General features: G+C 38.4%; 1 protein-coding gene across 2 annotated transcripts in view; it reads right to left on the minus strand.

Annotated features, from left to right (window-relative positions):
• LOC111152600 (multiple C2 and transmembrane domain containing 2) overlaps nucleotides 1-20,924 on the minus strand; it is a 180,962-nt gene that overhangs the window by 15,288 nt on the left and 144,750 nt on the right. Inside the window, exons 18-19 of one of the 2 annotated variants that reach the window (XM_022511119.1) lie at nucleotides 19,350-19,391; nucleotides 5,546-5,655 (exon numbers count right to left, since the gene is read on the minus strand). In XM_022511119.1, coding sequence (XP_022366827.1) covers nucleotides 5,546-5,655; nucleotides 19,350-19,391 — 152 coding nt within the window. The remainder of the gene's footprint in view (nucleotides 1-5,545; nucleotides 5,656-19,349; nucleotides 19,392-20,924) is intronic. The other variant, XM_022511120.1, reaches the window with a different exon arrangement.

Genomic DNA, 20,924 nt, shown 5'->3' on the forward strand with positions numbered 1-20,924 from the left:
GACAAAACTCACATTCACAATAAAAACTCTTAGTAAATTAAAAATAAAAGGGAACTTCTTTAATCTGTAAAGCATCTTTACAAATACCTAAAGCAAATATTCTTCTTAGAGTAAAATTTTGAAAGTTTTTTTCTCTAATATCATACAGGAGAAAAGAATGTTCACCAACACCAATTCTGTTCAACATGGTACTAGAGCTAGTAGCTGGTACTATAGAAACATAGAAAAATGTGTAAGGATTGGAAAATAAGGAAGAAAAAATTATCCCAGATAATATGTCTATGCAATAGAAAATTCATAATAATAGTCTTCAGATAAAAATCAAGATAACTAAGTTTACCAAAGTTTATAGATACAAAGCCAATGTAGGAAAATTAATTTCACTTCTATATCCTAGTAATAAATAGAGAATGAAATCTGAAAAAAAATTATCATGAAACTAATCAAGTACTTGGGAATATATCTCACAAAAATGTGTGAAACTTCTATACATAAAGCCCTAAAATAATATTGACATAAATTCAAAATGACCTAAATAGACATAAGACTTTATGAGAAGACTTAAAATTTTATCAAGATGTCAATTATTTTCCAATTAATGCAACCCTTTTAAAGATCTCAGTGGTTGTTTGTGTGTCCAAGTGTGTGATGTGTCATGTGTATTAGTGTTGGGTGTTTCATTTCTAATGAAGATGTGTATCAGATACTCTGACAAACACCCTGTCAGATCGCTCTCCCAACAGCCAAATCAGTTAACTCCTGCATTTTCCCTTCAGCAACCCACAATTCTAGCAGAAAATGTTTAAAAGTTTTTTTAGGGGTGCCTGGGTGGCTCAGTCATTAAGCACCCGCCTTTGGCTCAGGTCATGATCCTGGGGCCCTGGGATTGAGCCCTGCATCAGGCTCCCTGCTCAGGGGGAAGCCTACTTCTCCCTCTCCCACTCCCCTTGCTTGTGTTCCTGCTCTGTCTTTTGTCAAATAAATAAATAAAATCTTCCAAAAATAAAAAATAAAATTTTTTTTTAAAAAAGGGAGACGTTTGCTTCTTAATTTTGTTTTTTTAATTTAAGACATGGAAAAAGAACGTCAAGGCAGTTTGCCAAAAATAATATTCATAATAGTCAATATTCTTAAGTGAATAATACATGCCATCCACTAGTCTGAGCTCTTTATATGCACTAATTCATCTAATTCTTCCAAAAATGTTATGAAGTAGGAATCATTATTACTCCCATTCTACAAATGAGGACTCTGAGTCTTAAAAGTTAAGTAACTGGCATTAAATCACTTGGGCTCAGTACAAGTGACAGAATTGGGATCTGAATTCAGAAAGTCCGCTCCAGAGCCCACTCTCACTGCCGTTCTATAGTAGGCACTTTCGAAACTGTAAAAAGGTACATTTTTCTCACTTAATTTAATGTTCCTGTTTATACAGAGTACTTAGTTCAAAGACATTTTACTATAAATCCTCTAACACTCAAGAACTTACTAGACCTTCTCTCCATTAACATAGAGTATCTTGTGCTGGTTTTCACAGAACACCCAAAGTTAAAAAAGCAAAACAAAACAAAACAAAAACCCTTTCCATCTGAAAATCAAATACTTCATTGAACAGTTCCACAACTTCCCTAATTTCCCCAACTTGAGAGCTCCCTAAATTCCTAAGAAAGGAATCCCTGACTTGGACAGTAATGAGACAAATGAGTCAAACCTTTCAATTAGTGAAAAAAGAAAAAAATTCAATGAATCCCCTTCCTTCCTTCAACCATCCAGGCTTAGCAACATGTCCTAAGAATATCATTTTCAAAGGTCCAAAGCCCTAAAGAAAAATGAGTGTGTCCACATCCGGTAGAGGGGGTAACAGCTCCATCCTGTAGTTCCTCCCCCAAATGGGTGTCCCACTAGTTGACCCTTATGTCCATGGAATCTTGATTTTCCTCACTTCCCAGGCTAGGACAAATGAGGTCTTCTGACTCTTCTACCCATGGAGACAGAAATGACTGATCATATAATCTTACAGATTATTCTTTTGTTATGGATCCCACAAGATGCTTTCATTCACGAGGCATGGTTTTTACTCTAGCTTGTGAACCTTCTCCTCTACCTTCTGTCTGGCCAACTTTTTGGTCTTTCTGCCTTCATTCTTCATTCTTTGTTCCTTTCAACAAACAGAAGATCAATTGCTCTACCACTCCCCCACGTCTTCACGGCGATCCAAGCTACGCTTAACCTCCTTCCTCCTTCCTCATCTTTAGTGCCTAGTCCTTCTCAGCATCACTTCCCATCTAGAGAAGTTCTCCTTCTGATGAATGTACCTTCCAAACCGGACTCTGGAATATCTACAGGGATGACTTTCCTGTCCTAGGTTTCTCATTCTCCTGTGCAGAGATTTCCTTAACCACTCAAATATACACGTGTTGAAGGCAACACTCCATAATGAGAAGACATAAAATATAGCCATCTAGCCTGCTGTTTGAGATAATATAAGGTGAACCATGTTCAGTAAATATTTTAGCCTGTTACAGATATACATTTGAAATTTGTATAATATTAGAGAAGGTAATTAGAGAAAGTAGAGAAGAGTAGAAAAAGAAAATATAGTTTGTGCCATGTAGATGCAATACGATTGGAGTCTTCCGGGTCAGTAACTGGAAAGCCCTGCTCTGAGTATTATGCAAGCTTTACTTATTTACCAGTTGCCAGAAGTTGGGTAAAAGTTTTCGTGGTCCTTCGACACTGAATTACAATGGAATTCCAACAGAGTTACACATGCCATCCCACTTGAATGCCCAGAAGGAACTTTAAGGTCACTGTGGTAATGAATGGCCCAAGAATTAATAGGAGTGGAGACTTATGAGCTTTCCTTCCTGTGCTGCAGCTGGGCAGAACAGTACTCTGTTCATGGCTGAAAATACGTCTTAGACATGGCCACCACAGCTGTGCCGGGCACAGCTGCCCCTCAGACACACTGCAGAGATGGGGGCCTGTTTAAATCACCCTGCCTTCTTCTCTCATCAGACACATTTTCTTGACCATTATCAATTGCACAACAGCCACATTTGTCTATTCGAGACCTTCAAGCGTGGAGAAGGTTTTACTAAACGCCATGGCCTTCCTTCCTCCGTCTTGCCCCTGCTCCACATCCTTTTATCCTTCTTGCTGCCACAATGTCCCTCATCCAGTTTTTTTCATTGACTTTTTCCACCCACTCAGGACCCTGTATGAGCTTCAAGCATGAGCACTACCATATGGTATCACACAGACATATTAAACCCCATGCACCTCCCTGGATCTAGCATAGTCTTGGGCTTTGGAAGCCTTTGCACAGTCTCCCACCAACTGAAGTCTCCATTCATTAACTCTTTGCTCAGCTATCTCTTCCTGTTATCAGACTTACTGACAAGATGCCCCTTCTTCAGAAATGCCCCCTGTCTGTCTTTCTCTCTCCTACATCCCTTTCTAGGCTGGTCAGGCCTTCCCTGCCACCCCGTCTTATCTCTACCTCTCATCAATGCAACTGAATTCTAGTTATTACTGTTCTCCCTCACTACAAAATCTATCCCTGCAGGAAAATGGCATTGTAGGGCAATAGCGAGGGCAGGTTCAAATCTAAGCTTCTTTGCTTAGTAGTTCTGAGGGTTAATCACTCTGTGATTCCATTTTCTCATCTGTAAAATGGATACACTAAAAATCCTTAATCCAGAGGTCAGTTGGAATCTTTTAATCCGATTCCTGCCAGCAACTTCTTAAAGAAATTATTATGCGTTCAGGGTTTACAATAGTGTCTGGCTAGCGCATGACATGAGCTGACGTTGCTATTATCATGGTTTTATGGAATATTTCTCATTCTTAGACCGAGTCAGTGCCTGACACTCAGGACTGAGAGTTAATGAGTGAATGAAGGGAGAAGTAAAATGCCCTCCTCATCATCTATTTCCTCTTGTCACTTATGTTTCTGTTAAACAATTTTGAGGATAACTTCAAAAATCATTGGTCAATTTATATGACATCTAGATGGGCATCAATATGTGTAAGCCAAAACTCTCCTTCTCTTTAATTTCTTCTAAGACATGGATAATGGGAACAGCAACATGTAAACTCAGTAAAGCCAAATTTAAGATGATTTATAACTTACTTTATAAACAAAACAAACATGTTTATTATGCCAACAAATGGCCATGCAAGAGAAACTGGATTTGATAAGGAACCGAGAAAGATCAGCGTCCACACAAAGTTCCATATTAGCTATTTATATTTCCTGAAATTTGTTATAACTTACCGATTTCCCTCCTCTCTTTTATATATCCTCTCGATATATAAAACTTTCCCTTGGCTTTTAGCACTAACATTAATCTCTTCTTTATCCATGCAATTTTTTTTTATGATTTATTTATTTATTTTAGAGAGAGAGAGAGAGAGAAAATGAGTGGGAGGGGCAGAGGGAGAGGGAGAGAGAATCTCAAGCAGACTCTGCACTGACCGTGGAGCTCAACACGAGGCTTGATCTCATGACCCCGAGATCATGACCTGAGCTGAAACCAAGAGTCAGACACTTAACCAAATGCACCACTCAGGCACCCCTACCCATGCATATTATCTTCTCTTCTTACAGAAACTATACTGGACAATAAAATAAGAAAAAAAAAAAGCTATCAATGAATCTTCAGAAAGTAGATAGTTGATATAGTTCTGGATTTGAAGAAATAAGTTTAAAGTTAAAAGAAAAAAATGTTTCAATTGCTTTGTTCATTGGTACCAAATGAAGACTGAGTTAAACAGAGTTCATGATGTCTGAAACAAAATAAACATAGAAACAGTCTTTCTCAACCAAGACTCCATTGGAGATTTAGTCCTTGTGACCTAAGGTAGGAAGTGGCAAGCCATGGGTTGGGTTTAAGTCGACTCTAGCTTGCCACCTGTTTTTGTAAATAAAGTTTTGTTAGAACACATATCACAGCCATTCGTTTAGGTATCAATGATGCCCGTTTTCATGCTTAACAGAGTTGAGTAGTTGTGGTCCACAAAGATGAAAATATTTACTCACTGCCTTTCATAAAGAAAGTCAGTTGACCCCTGTCCTAAGTCATGAATTAACTTCCCATCTTTGTATCCATGATGCTACTTGCTATGTATGGCTCTTTGGTAAGTTGAGGAAAAAAAGCATTTATTGTGTTCCATGTTTCAGTTGAAAAAGGAAGTTTCAGAGCATATTTGTCTCCCTTTTTATTTCTGAATATGATACTCTATTTTTTTTTAATCTATAATTTATCACCAAAATGAGGATACTTTTGAGAGTGAAATAATTATGCTGGGGCAATTGGTGTGAATTGGCCATATGGTCAACCAGGTTCCAAGGCACTACCCAACTGTGAAGCTGACAAACCCAAAGAACAAACCAACACATACAAATACGGTTGCTCCAATACTGTAGCTTTTGTTTCTTTTGTTTTTGCATTTACTGATCCCTGCCCTCCCCATCCTCTTACCCCCACTGTCCTAATACACAGCAGCTCTACTTCAAACACAACACAAATGTAGAACTTACTTTTTAATTCTTTCTCCAAACGAAGCTACTTCCTCCAAGATGTTTTGAACAGTTGAAACAATATCCTGTACCATATAGATTCTCTCAATTAAGCCCTTTTTCTCGGATTCCTAGGAAACATAAAAGCAAGATTTAGCTCAGTCACTTCATTTTTATTATCCTGCTGTAGAAAATACTATACCATGTTAAAATAACATGGTTATGATGAAAAGAGTGACTCCAAGAGATGAATCACATGTTTCACAACTTAAAATATTTATTGACTCCAAAGAACAGTTACCCACTCATTCAGAGGCAACCATTCACATTATGTCTCAGTCACTACTTCAGTGTGTAGAAATTCCCATAGAACCAAGAGCTTCATTTCTCTGTGGAAGCTACTGCTTCTGTCAGAGGACTTGGCAACCTCCTCCATTTGGCTGACCCTGATTTCCGGTCTGGCTTCACAGGGTTATCTGCCGGCTCACCTTACCCTATTCCCTCACAGTCCTTCAGATATGTTTCCAATATGTGACAACACAGTATGGTGCAAATCCAGGTGACAGGTCTCCTAGTACTGTGGCTTCTTTGTCAAACTCTGCTGCATTTTTAGTCATGTTTTGAACACACTGCAAGTCTGACAAACATTTCAGTCATCCTTTGGCAACCACCTCAGAAACAGAGTAGGCACCTGGAGGCAGACTACAAAGTCACTGCTGGAGACTGCATCTTACACGGGTTCTCCCATGGAGGATTCCCAATGACTGACTGGCTTTTCCTTCACAGAAGTAGAAGCAAATACATGTTCATCTTCCTCAGTCTCCAGTTCTTCATGTGAACCAGAATTTAGCCTCCTAAGACCATTGTCCGTATCTTGCTTATAGAAAACCTCAAGTGTGTTTTACCATGTTATGCAGCTAATGCTTACAAAAAGAATTCATAAATTATCCAAATGTTGGAGAAAAGATGATTCTCTAAAGTGGTATTTTTACACAAATTCTTATATTCTTATAATCTAGGTCCCGGGGAACTCTACTGGAACTGGGATTTAGCTAGTATTCCTCTCAGCTCTTGTCTATCTAGGTCATTGTAGCCACTACATATACTATATAATACCCAAAACCTCAAATTTTTCTCTATCTAGAATTTTACTTGAATTAGAATTATCCTAACTTATGGAGCAAAACCTTCTAAATTTATGACAGCATTTTAAGAATAACCTTCTATACAGCAAAAGAAAAGACTTCACTCTCCTTGTGCATTCTCTGTTCCATCAAAATGGACACAACTTGTGTGGGAAGGAGAATCCACCACCTGGTTAGTGATTATGGCTAAAATTTCACATAAAATTATGGCAGAAATTTCACAAAAGCACAGACTTCCCTTCTCCCACCTGTCCCTGTTTATGAAGCTACGTGGCAGAAACAGATCACAGGGAGGGCAGAGGTTAGAATGTACTACTGCTAGACCCTCTTTAGTAAAGAGTGCTGGGGTGATTTGAAGAACCTCTTACCATCTGGGCTGAACTACTTAATCCAAGCAATCTGTATAGAAGAAAGTAGGTTCATTGTGTCCTCTTGTTAAATCAAACTAGCATGACATTTGTGTTTTCACCCCAATTTAAAATTTCTTATTTCCTTTACTAATTCTTCAAGCAGCTTGCATTAAAAATTAGGTATGCCACCGAAGCAACCTAATTCATGCTCAGCCACATCTATTAATGGGCACAATGGTGAAAACCCATCTCTGTCTGCTACATAAGTATTCATGTTTATAAAGGAGGATTTGAAAGCACTAGGGAATTTGACCCAAAGGGCAAAAGTAGCTTCCTCTTTTCAGTAGCATAGACTTCAGGTCAAAACAATTTCTTGGAAAATGACTCAAATTTCCATGTGGCTCAAGTTCATAAAAACATCCTAGTTCCATTGACTCTGTGTGTGTGTGTGTGTGTGTGTGTGTGCGCGCGCGTGTGTGTGTGTTCTCCCCCACCCCAAAAAAACACCCAAATGCCAAGGTTCTGGTTGTGAAGGAAGTATAAGTTAGTATACCAAAATAATAAATGATTGTCTCCATGTCCTTTTCCTTTTTAATGAATTTGGTATTTTAGTTTGCATATTTAATACCCAAAGACAAGGCTAAGAGTCTTACCGTATCTAGGCTAACAGGATAAAAACTTATCAACCAAATCTCTACACTTTCAAGAGTAAAAGTAATCAGAATTATATAATTTTTGAAATACTTATCAACTATCAATTTGATTTTATATTTGGTGAATCCACATAATTATTTCATTTTATTTTTATAAACACATTACTTCAAATTTTTATAAAGCATACTTTATATATATTAAAATGGAACTTATTTATGTTATTTGGACATTTCTAAATGATACATAAAGAATGATTATTTGTGCTACAGATTCACATATTTAACTGGTTTCCTAGTTATATACGTTTATAATCCCAGGTCAGGGCACTTTTCAAAAGAATGTACCTTTTGGGACGCCTGGGTGGCTCAGTTGGTTAAGCAGCTGCCTTCGGCTCAGGTCATGATCCCAGCGTCCTGGGATCGAGTCCCACATCGGGCTCCTTGCTCATCAGGGAACCTGCTTCTCCCTCTGCCTCTGCCTGCCATTCTGTCTGCCTGTGCTTGCTCTCTCTCCCTCTCTCTCTCTCTGACAAATAAATAAATAAAATCTAAAAAAAAAAAATGTACTTTTTAATATTCTTTTTATATATTTCAGAAAAATTGTTCTTAATCATCTTCAGAGTTGCACTTAATAGTCATTAAGTTGACACCTTTAATTGACTCTACTGTGGATCATAATTTTAATTACAAAAAATACTCTTTCTATAGGTGCTGAGATACCTTGAAATTTCACACCAAAAAAATGTGTTACATGGAGAAAATCATTATCAATTTTAATTTTTAAATGTTGAGATCCCTATATATTTTAGCTTAAATATTTTCAAAGGCCTTTTTGTATCCATTCATATGGATTTTCTCTGTCAAACATTCTTTAGAACAAAACTCTAAGTTGTATCCATAATTCCTTTGACTGCTTCACAAAATTTATGCTGATAAATAAATGACTTCTCAATTTCCTTCCATTCTTGGGTCAAATAGATATTTAGTCTATTAAAAATCAAAAGATTTTCCACAAATTGAGATATACCAAAGGGTGACTTCAGAATTAAATATTGAAATGTGCACAACATTTGACCTTGTCATTTACTTTGCGTTAAATATTACTGGTTTTTGTGGGGGGAAAAAAATGCAGTGTCTTTTTTGCCAGTTCTTTTAAAATTCACCTTTACTCACTAAAAGCTTTCAAGATGAAATTACTTACCATTTCAATCATCAAAGATTTTGATAAAATTTTCCAACTGTTTATGACCCAAATGCAACAAAAACTGTAGAGATCTTTTTTCACAAGAGTTCAATAGCTCTGGAAAACGTTTAAGTTGACTAAGAGCTCCTCAAAGGTTCAAACATTCTTAAAATCAAACTGATGACCGGCAGCAAAAAACAGAGTACATATTGACACACTGAAGTGTATTTTTCATATCTGAAATATATTTGTCACAAACAACTTTGTTGTTGCTACCTAATACTGTATATACAAAATATTTATAAGTGTGGACAAGACAGCTTCTAATTCAATCAATGGAGCATTATCATTCTTCTGTACCCAGTCATGGATAATCAGGGCACTGTGGCCAATCCCAAGTACACTTCTGCCTCATAAATGCCTTCATTTTGTAAAAACATTTTATTAGCCATGATGCTATCCTCCATCAAAGTTTGCATTTATACTATCCCTATAAGTTAAATAATTCCCAAACATAATTGTTTCAACTAAATTTACATCGGCATTCCTGATGTCAGAGATTTCATCATTTGTAAAACTAATTAGCAAAAGCTTTATTTTGGTTCCATTTATTGGTTGAAAAAAAATCAAAATCATTTTAGAATTAACTTATTTGACATTCTGTTTCAATCACTCGATAGCGTCCAGGTAAGACTGCCACCATTTGACTCTGCCCAAGAGTTTTCAGATATTGGTTCTATTAGAGTCGACGTATTAACAGCTACCTTGCATTTTCATACACGTACAACGAAACCTCAGAATGGAAAAAATCCAATAAATGTACAATAGCCATTTGTCTAAAAGAAAAGTCATAGTCCACAGAGAGATATGTAAGCACAACTTCTTGGCTACATAAATAAAAGCATGTTTCCAGAAATGGTCTTCTTGAAGTAACTACTAACTGTTGAAGACTCTTTGGCAGTTTTGTAACTTCAGTTTATATACACAGATGATAGGACCATGTCCCCAGGGGATAGACAAGAAATGTAAACACACATCTCTCAGCACATCGATAATTATCTTGATAAATAGAATATTATTACTGGATTATTTCTTAAACACGAATTCTGACTTTATTTACTCATTGCAAAACTTTATCAGAGAGTAAAAAAAAAAAAAAAAAGGTAAATGCAGATTTACTCTTTGGAATGAGTGAAACAAAATATGATAGCCAAAGTGTTCAGACTACTTTTTATTCTCTTACCCATAGGACTGTTTAAATTCTGCCTATATTTACATATATTTGTTGTATATTTACAACATACCCTCACCCTATCATTTTTCATCTTTCCCACTAACCCTCCTGGAACAGGCAGTTTGGAGGCTATATGCATACAGATTGGGCAATAGCCGTGTGCTCACAGGCTTGTATACAACGTGACTGACTGCGGGGAATGGGGAGCATCAGAGGCTTCTCCACCATCGCTTGAGACAAGAAGGGGTGAACTTATCTGAGAACACTTTGTCAGGGACCACCCAAAAGCTCTCCCTGAAAGCTAGGTCTTAGTGGCTTAGCCCCCTGAAAAGGGGTCAGGAAAACAGACGGGTTATCCCTGCTTGTTGGCTGGATTTAATCGGGTGTCAGTAAGATCTCTGGTCACCGCTCACGCAACCCCATGGCTACTAGGAAAAACTACAGCAGAAGCAGAATGCACAAACAACAAGCCTAAGCAATTTATCACAGTGTATTTGAAATGAAGTATTAAATACAATACTTAGAATTTAAATAAAATGGGGGGGGGTCAATAAATAGAAAATTTCTGGGCAAGTAGGTACATGTAACATAGGATTCTAGTCCAGAACACCAGAGCAAGTGTGTCTTCATTATAAGAAGCCCCTTAGCACCTGGGTGGCTCAGTCGGCTAGGCAACTGCCTTTGGCTCAGGTCATGATCTTAGGGTCCTGGTATTGAGCCCCGCATTGGGCTCCCTGCTTGGTGGGAAGCCTGCTTCTCTCTCTCCCTCTGCTGCTCCCCCTCTTTGTGCTCTCTCTCAACCAAAAAATAAAATCTTGGAAAAAAAAAAAAAGTGTAAGTTCTAGTGGACATTTCACAAGGTGGGCATTCAGCTCCCACTTGTTTTTTTTGGCATTTGCTTCTTTGATGTCTATGGGTTTTTGTTCTCTTTGTACACCATCGGATATATAATTTTGAGAAACCTGACTCAGTTACATATTGCCCCCTACTCTTTCTTTCCAGCATTATTTTGCCCAGAACTCATGAGAGTATGTTAAATGATATCTTTTAAAACTATTTCAAAAACACTTCTTTCCATTCTTATATTTAAGAGCTGGGGTAACCAGGGATTGTTTGCACCAACAGGTGAAAAGTTAACAAGAAAAACAAACAGACCAACCAACCATGAGACTTCAACTCTACCCAGGCCCACACATTTTGTAAAGAGCAGACTAGGGGTCAGAGAGAACTGAGTTCTGCCTGGTCATCTACCAATTTTGTGATCATGGCAAATCCCTCACCCATTCTGAATTCCAATTTAGCTATCTGGGAAAAGGGAGAGTCTAATCCTTTCCTGACTGAGTGAAGAATTAAATATTATTCGTATCATAAGATATGTAAAGCATTTGGTACATTATAGACACTTCATAAACATAAGTCCCTTCCTTTTGAGAATGCAAAGAGATAAAAGAAGGAATAACCTTCGATCTAGTTGAAAGAATACGGGGGTTAATTTAAGTTTTGAAAGCAATGATCTTCCAAGACAAGTCTACTCATGTTGCCCTGCGTTGTACGAAAGATCATCTGGCAGTTTTATCTGCATCATGCTGGCTTTATTTACACGTCTCAGATTGAACCACGGAATGTGGTGATAACAGTTTAGCAAACACAACATTACATCTGCTGCTGCCACCAAGTTGCCTGGGAAGAGCAACAGAGATCCATTCAGGAAGACAGAACCGTTATCACGTGTGCTGGTGTGTTTCCTTAACATAGGAGGCTTCTGATTTATAGAGGGAAATGTGTAATAAAGAGTGGAAGAGCGGTGGTCATTGGGGTGATTAGACAAATGCACAAAAAAAATTATGACCAGCCATGCACTGCACTCCCAGAGCCCTACATTTGAGAAAGAATGGATTTTACTTCTTATTACAAACTTGAAAAACCAGTGAGGCATACGACCGTTCACATGATTTGGGTCTACATTGTGATAAAGCTTGCATCACGAAATAATAGAAGAGATGAGAGCATGCAACTTTTCAGATACAGAATTCCAATTTCATAAGGTTCCTTTGTTTTCTGATATGCCATAAAGAAGGACTGGCACTCATTGTAAGAAAAATGATGACAAAACTCATCTCTATAACCTAAAAATGTATATTATTATATAGAGACAGATGCAAGTTCACCATTTTCTTCATTGTCCGTTTGTTTATAAAACATGAGAAAAATAAACCTGACTCTTTTGGCTAGGTTTATAAAAGCAGTCAGATTAAGAACAAATCATGTACTTTTTTTATAAGTAAAACCAAAAATCAGTCAGGAAGCAAATGCGTCCTTCTTCAGTTCTGGTTGCCACCCCCACGGCTCCAATGACTATAGCACTGTAGGTGTAATAAACCAGCTTGGAGCCTCTGGGAGAGAATTCACACCATCAAAATGAATTTACAACTCAGAATTAATTATATAATCAGTATGTTACTTTAAATCTTTCCCACATGTTCCGATTTAAGGAAAAAAAATCCTCATTTCTCATTTAATTACCTAAGCAAAACCGGGAAGACAGTCCCAAAAATGAACCATGTCAGAAAAAATCCTTTTTGACAAGTTTAAAAATTGAGTAGTATTTGTCAGAGGATAGACGCATTCTCAAAAGGGATCAATGCAAAATTCTGTCTCAAGATCTCTCCAGTAATTCCAGCCCTCTAGAGCAAAAACACAAAAATATAACTTTGCATTTTCAATGGGACTATGTTTGGTCTGTTTTATCCTAGGGAATATTAAAAGCCTATAATTTGAAAACTTGAAGAATTACAAATGCCAGAAATAGACTGGAATTTAGCATGGAAAACACACAACTGAAAAAAAAAATTCAAACCTCAGTATCTGTCATAACAAAGAATAAGAAGCAGTATTTCTGATAGATAAGATTAAAAACTACTCCTTGGAAGCCTGGCTTACTGCACTGGGAAAGGTCTTTAGGACTTCTTCCCATGAGATGTGGGGGATGTGCGCATGCGCTTTCAGACCTCCATGCTTGCACGCGCAAAAACGCACGCGCGCGCACACACAGACACACACGCACACACACAATCAACTCCTTAGCGTTTGCTCTTTCCACGGGGGTAAAATTCTGTAGTTTTTCAGGAGAGCGTTTCCTTCTCAAGTATTCTTTTGCTTAGGGAAATGAATATAGAACAGATCTGGGTTTTAAATCAATATCATTTCTAAGTGGTTTTGAACCTGCTCTGTTCATTACAGAAAGCGTTTCCACGCTGACTGGTATTTACCAACGACTTTTCTTGGCTTGCCACAAGAATCTCATCTGGTGTTACAGGGAAGGGCTGAAAAAAGTAAAAGAAGGAACAGCACCAAGAAGATGTTGGTAAAACACCAATGAAAAACTGCGAACAGTCTACAATAATTCTTTGGCATTTAGGCCTCAGGAAGATTGGTTTCTGATACATGCCTGACGCCTCCCCCCCCCAACACACACACACAGCAATCAAGGTCTGTAAGTACTGAAGGCAGTTCTCTGTAAATAGGGCAGGTAGACCCACAAGGAGCTGCTGATTTTACTGTGTGTGTGTGTCCTTTAGTTTTCTCCCAGGAAGGGGAGCAGGAAAGGCAGAAGATAGAAGATCCATGCAATGAAGCAGCGCAACACGTAATCCTTACTACCCTAAGACTCCGCTCCAACATCACCTCCTCTTCAATGAAAGTAGCAACCACACTATATTCCCATTATTTACTCAGAGGACCACGTTTATAGTTTTAATTTTGCACCTAAAGAGGCTGAGAGAGGGAGAAAACACTTCATAAATAGGTAACAATGCAGGACAATGAACCGAAAAATAAATGACATGTTTCCTTCATGACAGTGTGGCATGGTCCAAAATAAATCTGATTTAGGTCAGAAGAACTGGATTTGCGTTTTGCTATTATCCTACCTAGTGAATTTCTCTTAATTTGTAGATGGGGAAAATAATATAAAATGTAATGGTTTGAGTACTGGATGAGCTAAAGTACATAAAAACAGTAGCAAGTTATAAACCCTCTACTAGTATTAATATTTTTATAAATATAATTATTTAGCTAATATTCAAAATAATCTTGTTTTATATTATTACTTTTGTGTCCTTTATTACTTACTTTCAGTTATTACTTTTCCCTTGAGGAAAAAGAGAGGGGTCTTCACTTATCAATTACCTTGTAAACCCACTGGATATTTGGGATTTAGGGCAAACCACCAGGGAACAGAGGGGGTTTCATTAAGAAAGACAAAAGGAACAGCTATTATCCTCAGAGAAACAATGACTTGTGGATAATGGATACACAATACCCAATGTATTCTACATTAGCATGATATAAACATTTTAGGCAATGAGATATTAAATATCTAGACACAGTATAGCCTATAAAACCAGAGCCACTGACTGTATTCTGTTAGTGCAAACAAACTGATAGGATAGATAATCCATCTAATTTATAGGCTAATGTATCATATTTCACAATATTGGGGAATTACATACCAAACATAACCCTTACAATTGAAGTCACAAAGAAAATATACAAGTACTAGGAATATTAGTGAGCCTGATATGAGCGGGATGAATAATGGTCCAAAAGGTTAGATTAGTAACATTTCTGGTTGGCTTCAAAATATAATGAAGGCAACACATTTTTTAAGAATGGGGACTTGAGTTTTAAAAGAAAAATTTGAGCAAGTCCATGTGTTAGAGAAAAGACTGCAGGAGATAGGGAAGCCAATCCCTTCTTATTCAAAACATACATAAACTGATAATTAAGAATTGGCTAGAATCCATTTTAATATTGAAGTCTTGAAAGTAAGATGGTATGGTAGAAATGGTAGTAATTAAATCACTTCATCACTAAAAATCACATTAAATCAAATTAAATGGAGTTAAATCAGAGCAACCATTTACTTTATCTTCCTGAAAGTTATCCTTTTATTTTTTTAAGACTTTATGTATTTATTTGAGAGAGAGAGAGAGATTGGGAACACGAGCAGGGACGAGAGGGAGAAACAGGTTGCCTGCCAGCAGGGAGCCCAACGTGGGACTCGATCCCAGGACCCTGAGATAAGGACCTGCCAAAAGCATATGCTTAACCGACTGAGCCACCCAGGCACCCCACTGAGAGTTATCCTTAAACATGTCCTCTACAATATACCCTGTATACAGATTGCATGTCTCCTGAAAGTGTGTGTGTGTGTGTGTATTCAACTACTACTAACCTTTCAAAGATATTGTCTGACTTTATATTTTCCTAAAAATACCACACTTTATCATTTTAAAAGTACCACTCCTCTGTCAATAGGTTAAAAAAATCACTAATCAAATTAATTTGCTGTGTGTTTGGGACATTCTTAAGAAAGCACAAAGGAATCATAGGCAGAATGACTCTCGTGATGAGATTGTAAGATAAAACCTCCTCCAAGCATGATCGTCTCCCCTGGCTGGGACACTATAGATCATCTTCTCTCTCTGGAATAAGAAAGCACAGGGAATGAGGCATCCTGGGCCTAGCCCACTCATCTAAAGGACAATGCAGGTTATATTACAGCAAGAACACCTTTTTTATTTTTTTAATTTTATTTTTTAAACTTATTTATTTATTTATTTGACAGATAGAGATCGCAAGTAGGTAGAGAGGCAGGCAGAGAGAGAGGAGGAAGTAGGCTCCCTGCTGAGCAGAGAGCCCGATGTGGAGCTCGATCCCAGAACCCTGAGATCATGACCTGAGCCGAAGGCAGAGGCTTAACCCACTGAGCCACCCAGGCACCCCAAGAACACCTTTTAAATACATATGCCACGTGCTTCTCTCCCTAAGAAGCTTCTGCTTGGAATGAGAGGAATAACCAGTCTGGAGAACGGAAACCATGTTAAACACTGAAATTGACAGTTTAAAACGTACTTAAATTTTAATGATGACATCCTAATTTGTGAAAAGAGGACAGAGATATAATATTCATCCGTATCCTTTCATTACGAAATTGTTCCACCCACAAAAATGAATTAGATGTTTATTTTCTTAAGAAAAACCACCATATCTGTTTTTTGCCAACAATTGACACAGAAGGGCAATTTCTCCTCCCTAAACACGGTAAGACAATTGTGCACTCATTGATCATCCTAGGACAGATCATTCAAGTCCTGTTCCTGACAGATGAGTTAAAGACACGCCAACTCATAATGCAGGCATTACCGCAGTTTCCTTATGATATAGCAATAGACAGGATTTTTTTTTTATGACATGCCCTTATGATTTCTTCTTGCTGATGTTAATAGTAAATGCTAAAATATTCTGTGTAAGCATTTGTTAGGCTGGAAAAAGAAAGAAACTCTAATGCAAGTATTTATACCTTCCGCAATGAAAACAAGATATTATTGCTTTGCGTGACCTTTCCTAAGTATGGGATACAGCATTTTACACAATAGTTTCTTGGTTCATGCTTCAATTACTGACCTTTACTATGCAGAAAATTAATGCAATTTTCATTGTAATCCATCCGTACAAATAAGGTCCACATAGAAGAATTCCACATTTGGAATCTAATACAAATAGGAAATGTCAGCTGATTGCTGTTCGCTGAACTTAACCATTATCTGTTTGTTCAGGGGTCCCCAGCAAACTACACTTGGAACAAGCAATTTCTTGTGTGGGCCATCAGGAATAAGAAAGAAATATCTCCTCTCTTCAAAGTTTAGTTTGTACAGTTAGTTTCCTAAAAGCCCATAAAGTAGTTATCTGAAGGTTCTTTGTTACATCTGAAAGTGCAGAAACACACACACACGTGCACAATTGTGCAATCTAATTTGGCTTCTCATACAGGTCACCACCATGGACTTCTGACAGTGAAAAGGAGCAAAAGGTTACAGTGATGTCATTTTATAATAATCCCCCTTCCAGACAATAAAAGTATGACAGACCCCAAACCACGTCCTGGTCCGTGCATCAGAGACTTGCAGAATATACAGAATGCATCCATCTCCCGAGGAAGCTGTGCCGCGGGGCCCCGACGTGCTTTTATCTTCCACAGTCCCCAGTTATGGTATTTGGTGGGAAGGGGTGCTAGCAATTACAGACTGTTACTTTCAAGATGGATAGTCTAGATGGAAAGGAGTTTCCTCTCTTCTTCTGGTTTGGAAGGAAATGGCTGTATGTTTATAATTTGTAAACAGCTCATCGCTCACTGGGTGTGTTACAGTTCCCAGAGGCATGGCCTGTCATATCTCACATGCAACAGAAGCCAGGGGGGTTCTGTGGGTAAGCTCTTTGGTACAGCACAAGATGGAGGGCAGTGGCCCCGTGGCTGTGTGCGCGGGTCTATGGCAAGCACGTCTCAGCTGTGGAGTCTGGTCTATGTGGAGAAGGACGGATGGACTGTAATATATATTGGGATGTAGTGGGCTCCAGAAGTCTTAAAGTTGAAAATTCCTCTTTACTTTACAAAGCTCTCAGAGATGGGAGATTGAAAAGATATGGATAAGGACAGCAAAGTTTACCAGTCTCCCTAAACAGTAGAAGGGTTGTGGTAAACACAAGGAGGTATACGTAGAAGTCAAAATTTCATTTTAGATTTATTCCTCTGGATAATCTGAAAGGCCAACAAAACAGAGGAAGCAAACAAACATGGCCATGCTGTGGCCATTAAAGGCCCTATGAGAACACTGTAATAGAAGTATATCGTGAACAGCACTGTCCTGAGGGAAATATGGAATGTCCTAACGCCCTGTCTATAACAGGGTTGGTGCACCTGCTGTGGGGACTGCAATGCTTGGATAAACACAAGAGCTCCAAGGCTCTTCCATGTAGATGCTATGGTTCCAACTCAGTCATTCTTACCCAGGAAGGCTCAGCACATTTGTCTCTCCTTCCAGATGCCCAGAGCCCCAGACAGTCCTTGAGGCACCTCAGTAGAAGGTTGGCTTATGACAACCACTGGTCTAGAATCCATGGCCTGAATTTGTTGCTTGCCAGTTCACACCACTTTCTCACTCATTTCCTTCTTGTTGGAAGCTCTGCTTTATCAGATGGGCCAAAGACACATGGTCACAATGCTCTCTAAAGGACAGATGACGCCCTCTTCTATTGCGGGCTCATTTTAACAGACAGAGCCAAACAGAAGAAAATATTCCTCACTTCCTAGCCTTGGTAAATAAAATTTAGCATGTGGCCTCGTAAAGGTTTAAAATAATTTCTTTTAATACGTGTGGTTCTTTTGGTAAAACATCCTATCACCAGGCAGGTTAGCTTGGCTGTGACAATTTTTCATGCTCAAGGAGTTATATTACTCAGAAGCAACTCCCATCGATTCATCAAGAAGAAAGCTGCATCTGTGTGACCTTATTCTGAAAAGAGTCAATTCCATTTTTTAAAAATATTATGCTTTATTTTATTATTTTGCTATTAATGATCATTTTAGCACAACAAATAAGATTCCCTTTGTCATCTACCCAATTTGCTTCAAATGGGCAAAACCATCTGGCTCACCCAATTAATTTTAGGGCTGTTTGTGTCATGGAGCCAGTGTTTTTTAATTCATTGCCATTTTCTGGGTATTTTATATTGGATACTTAACTCTTAAGATCCCCCTCCCCTTTCACCTTTTCCCCTCCTGCCAGCCTCCTCCACACAAACATCACAAACCCCATCCACCCACAGGTTCTAGGGGGCTGGAAGTCCATTAAGCTGGTAGCATCTCATTTGGCATTTCCACTTTTTTCATTTTATTCCAGAAGGTTTGTCTGAAAGCGTAATGACAACAAAAGCAGCAGATTTGAGAGATTCTCCCAGGAGAAGAAAAAGGACAGATGTACACAGACATATAGCTGAAAACATTGCCAGCAACAGCTGGGAAACTGACAGGCTCTGAAGTGGGTGACCACCCCACAGAGCGCAGACGGGAACCTAAAGGAACAGCAATTTTACTTGATTTACTTTTGACTTCCTAGACTACCTTTTATCTACCTTTTACACACCGAGGGGCAGGCTCTTACGATCTTCACTTGAATCAAATGACAGGCCTCCTTTAGGTACGCTTTTTATAATATTTCGGTAATTCCTTATATTTTTACCCCCTTTTATCCTCACTTTATAAGATCTCTTAAAAAGAATATCCTTTATAAATTACAAATATATTACTATGCTGGACAGTTCATAGTACTGAAAACAAACAAACGGCAGTTTGATTCAACCAGAAACGTGCTATCTGCTGACCACGTTAACACCCCCTTTCACGAGTTTCCCTGACTCACCTTGTCCTCTTCATCCTCCTCTTCCTCCAAGTCTGTGCTCTCCTGAAAGGAAAAACCATGGTTTGTTCATATAACATCCCTTGAAATTACTAAATGCAAATTAAACCCATATACACTTTTTACTTTTTTTTTTTTTCTACGTAACTGAAGCACTCGTGGTTTTTAAATCCATTATATAACCTCTCAAAAAATAATGCTCCTAAAGTTCAGGGACACTGTGGAAAGACTACAAACACTATGCATAATCTACATAAAACTTAACTATAAATAAAGCGATCAGGCAAGTGGCCTTTGAAGGTACCCAGCTTTAAAAATGCATCGCCAGGCTGTACGTTCTGTAAACAGTTTGTTCTTATTCTGACAAATGAGCCAACTGATATGTTAAGGCTGAGAATACCGTACTGGGTTTGTGCTGGGCTCATTGTTATAATGACTGCTCTTTTCCTTTGGGGCCATTACTGAAACATTAGACAGTAGGAAATGCATTAGTCTGAATATAATCAATCTCAAGAATAAGTTACAGGTTTCTGTGCATTATTACTGTTTTCCTTGGGACTCTCGGAGGGGGAGTGGGGGCAGGTAAGGGAAGCCAACTCGGGCTCTCATGGCCACTAACAGGCACCTGGCTTTAGTCTGGGGACCAAAGCACCAGGTGCTGTGAATAGACTTGTTTAGATCAGTGTAGAAATCTTGACTGTTTACCAGGTAACTTTTAATTGTATCAGTGCAATATTTAAAAGCCAACACAGTCCAGGCGGGCCAGGAGCTCAGAAAGAACGCTGGGTATACAAAAACTAAAGTCCGTTTACAGCCTGAGCACTTATTTTCCACTCAACCATGTTGCAAAGGTCAGGCATGCTGTTTAGATGTCATTTTTCTAGTAGTCAACAGGATTGTCAGTACCATGTTCTTAAAGAAAGAGTAACTCTGAAGTATGCAGAGAGTACTCTACCATACTCCCTAAAACCACTGAGCAGTTACCCAGCAATTTCTCCAAGACCACTGCTCCATTACCTCCCAGAATTCCCATGAGCTGTAGCCAGCTCTGTGTGGGACCCTCGACGGATGCTGGAGAACTCACCTAGTCACCATGGACAGCACACGTTTCATGAAAGCAAATGGGTAAAAACGCACATAATAAAAACACGCCATGGGAGGAAGAACACTGTAATTTGGAGTTAGAAGCCCAACTTGGGACAAAGTCTTTAGCTTGGGACACTGTTCAAGGACGTCCTGTTGTGTGACCTTGGGCAAATCACCTTGTCCCTCTAGGCCTTACGTTCCTCAAGCATAAAATAGAAATAGTAATTCCTGCCTCCTTCATGGTTGTGTTATCAAGATTAAAATAGGTAATGCATGTGAAAGTGTTCTGTAAATTGAAAAGATTTTACACACACACATTTATAATCATATGCACGTAAGTATTCTTATGTACCCATACATATCTACCTGCCTACACATGCATACACATCATGTATATGATAGCTGGAAAACTAAAATCTGATCAAAAATTGTAAAAATGTTAGTTGACAGCATTTTTTATTAAAGATGTTTCTCTGTGAAAAGGTCCCTCAT

This window comes from Enhydra lutris, unplaced genomic scaffold (assembly GCF_002288905.1).
Source record: "Enhydra lutris kenyoni isolate GAN:26980312 unplaced genomic scaffold, ASM228890v2 scaffoldscaffold29, whole genome shotgun sequence".
In the NCBI taxonomy this organism is placed as follows: Eukaryota; Metazoa; Chordata; class Mammalia; order Carnivora; family Mustelidae; genus Enhydra; species Enhydra lutris.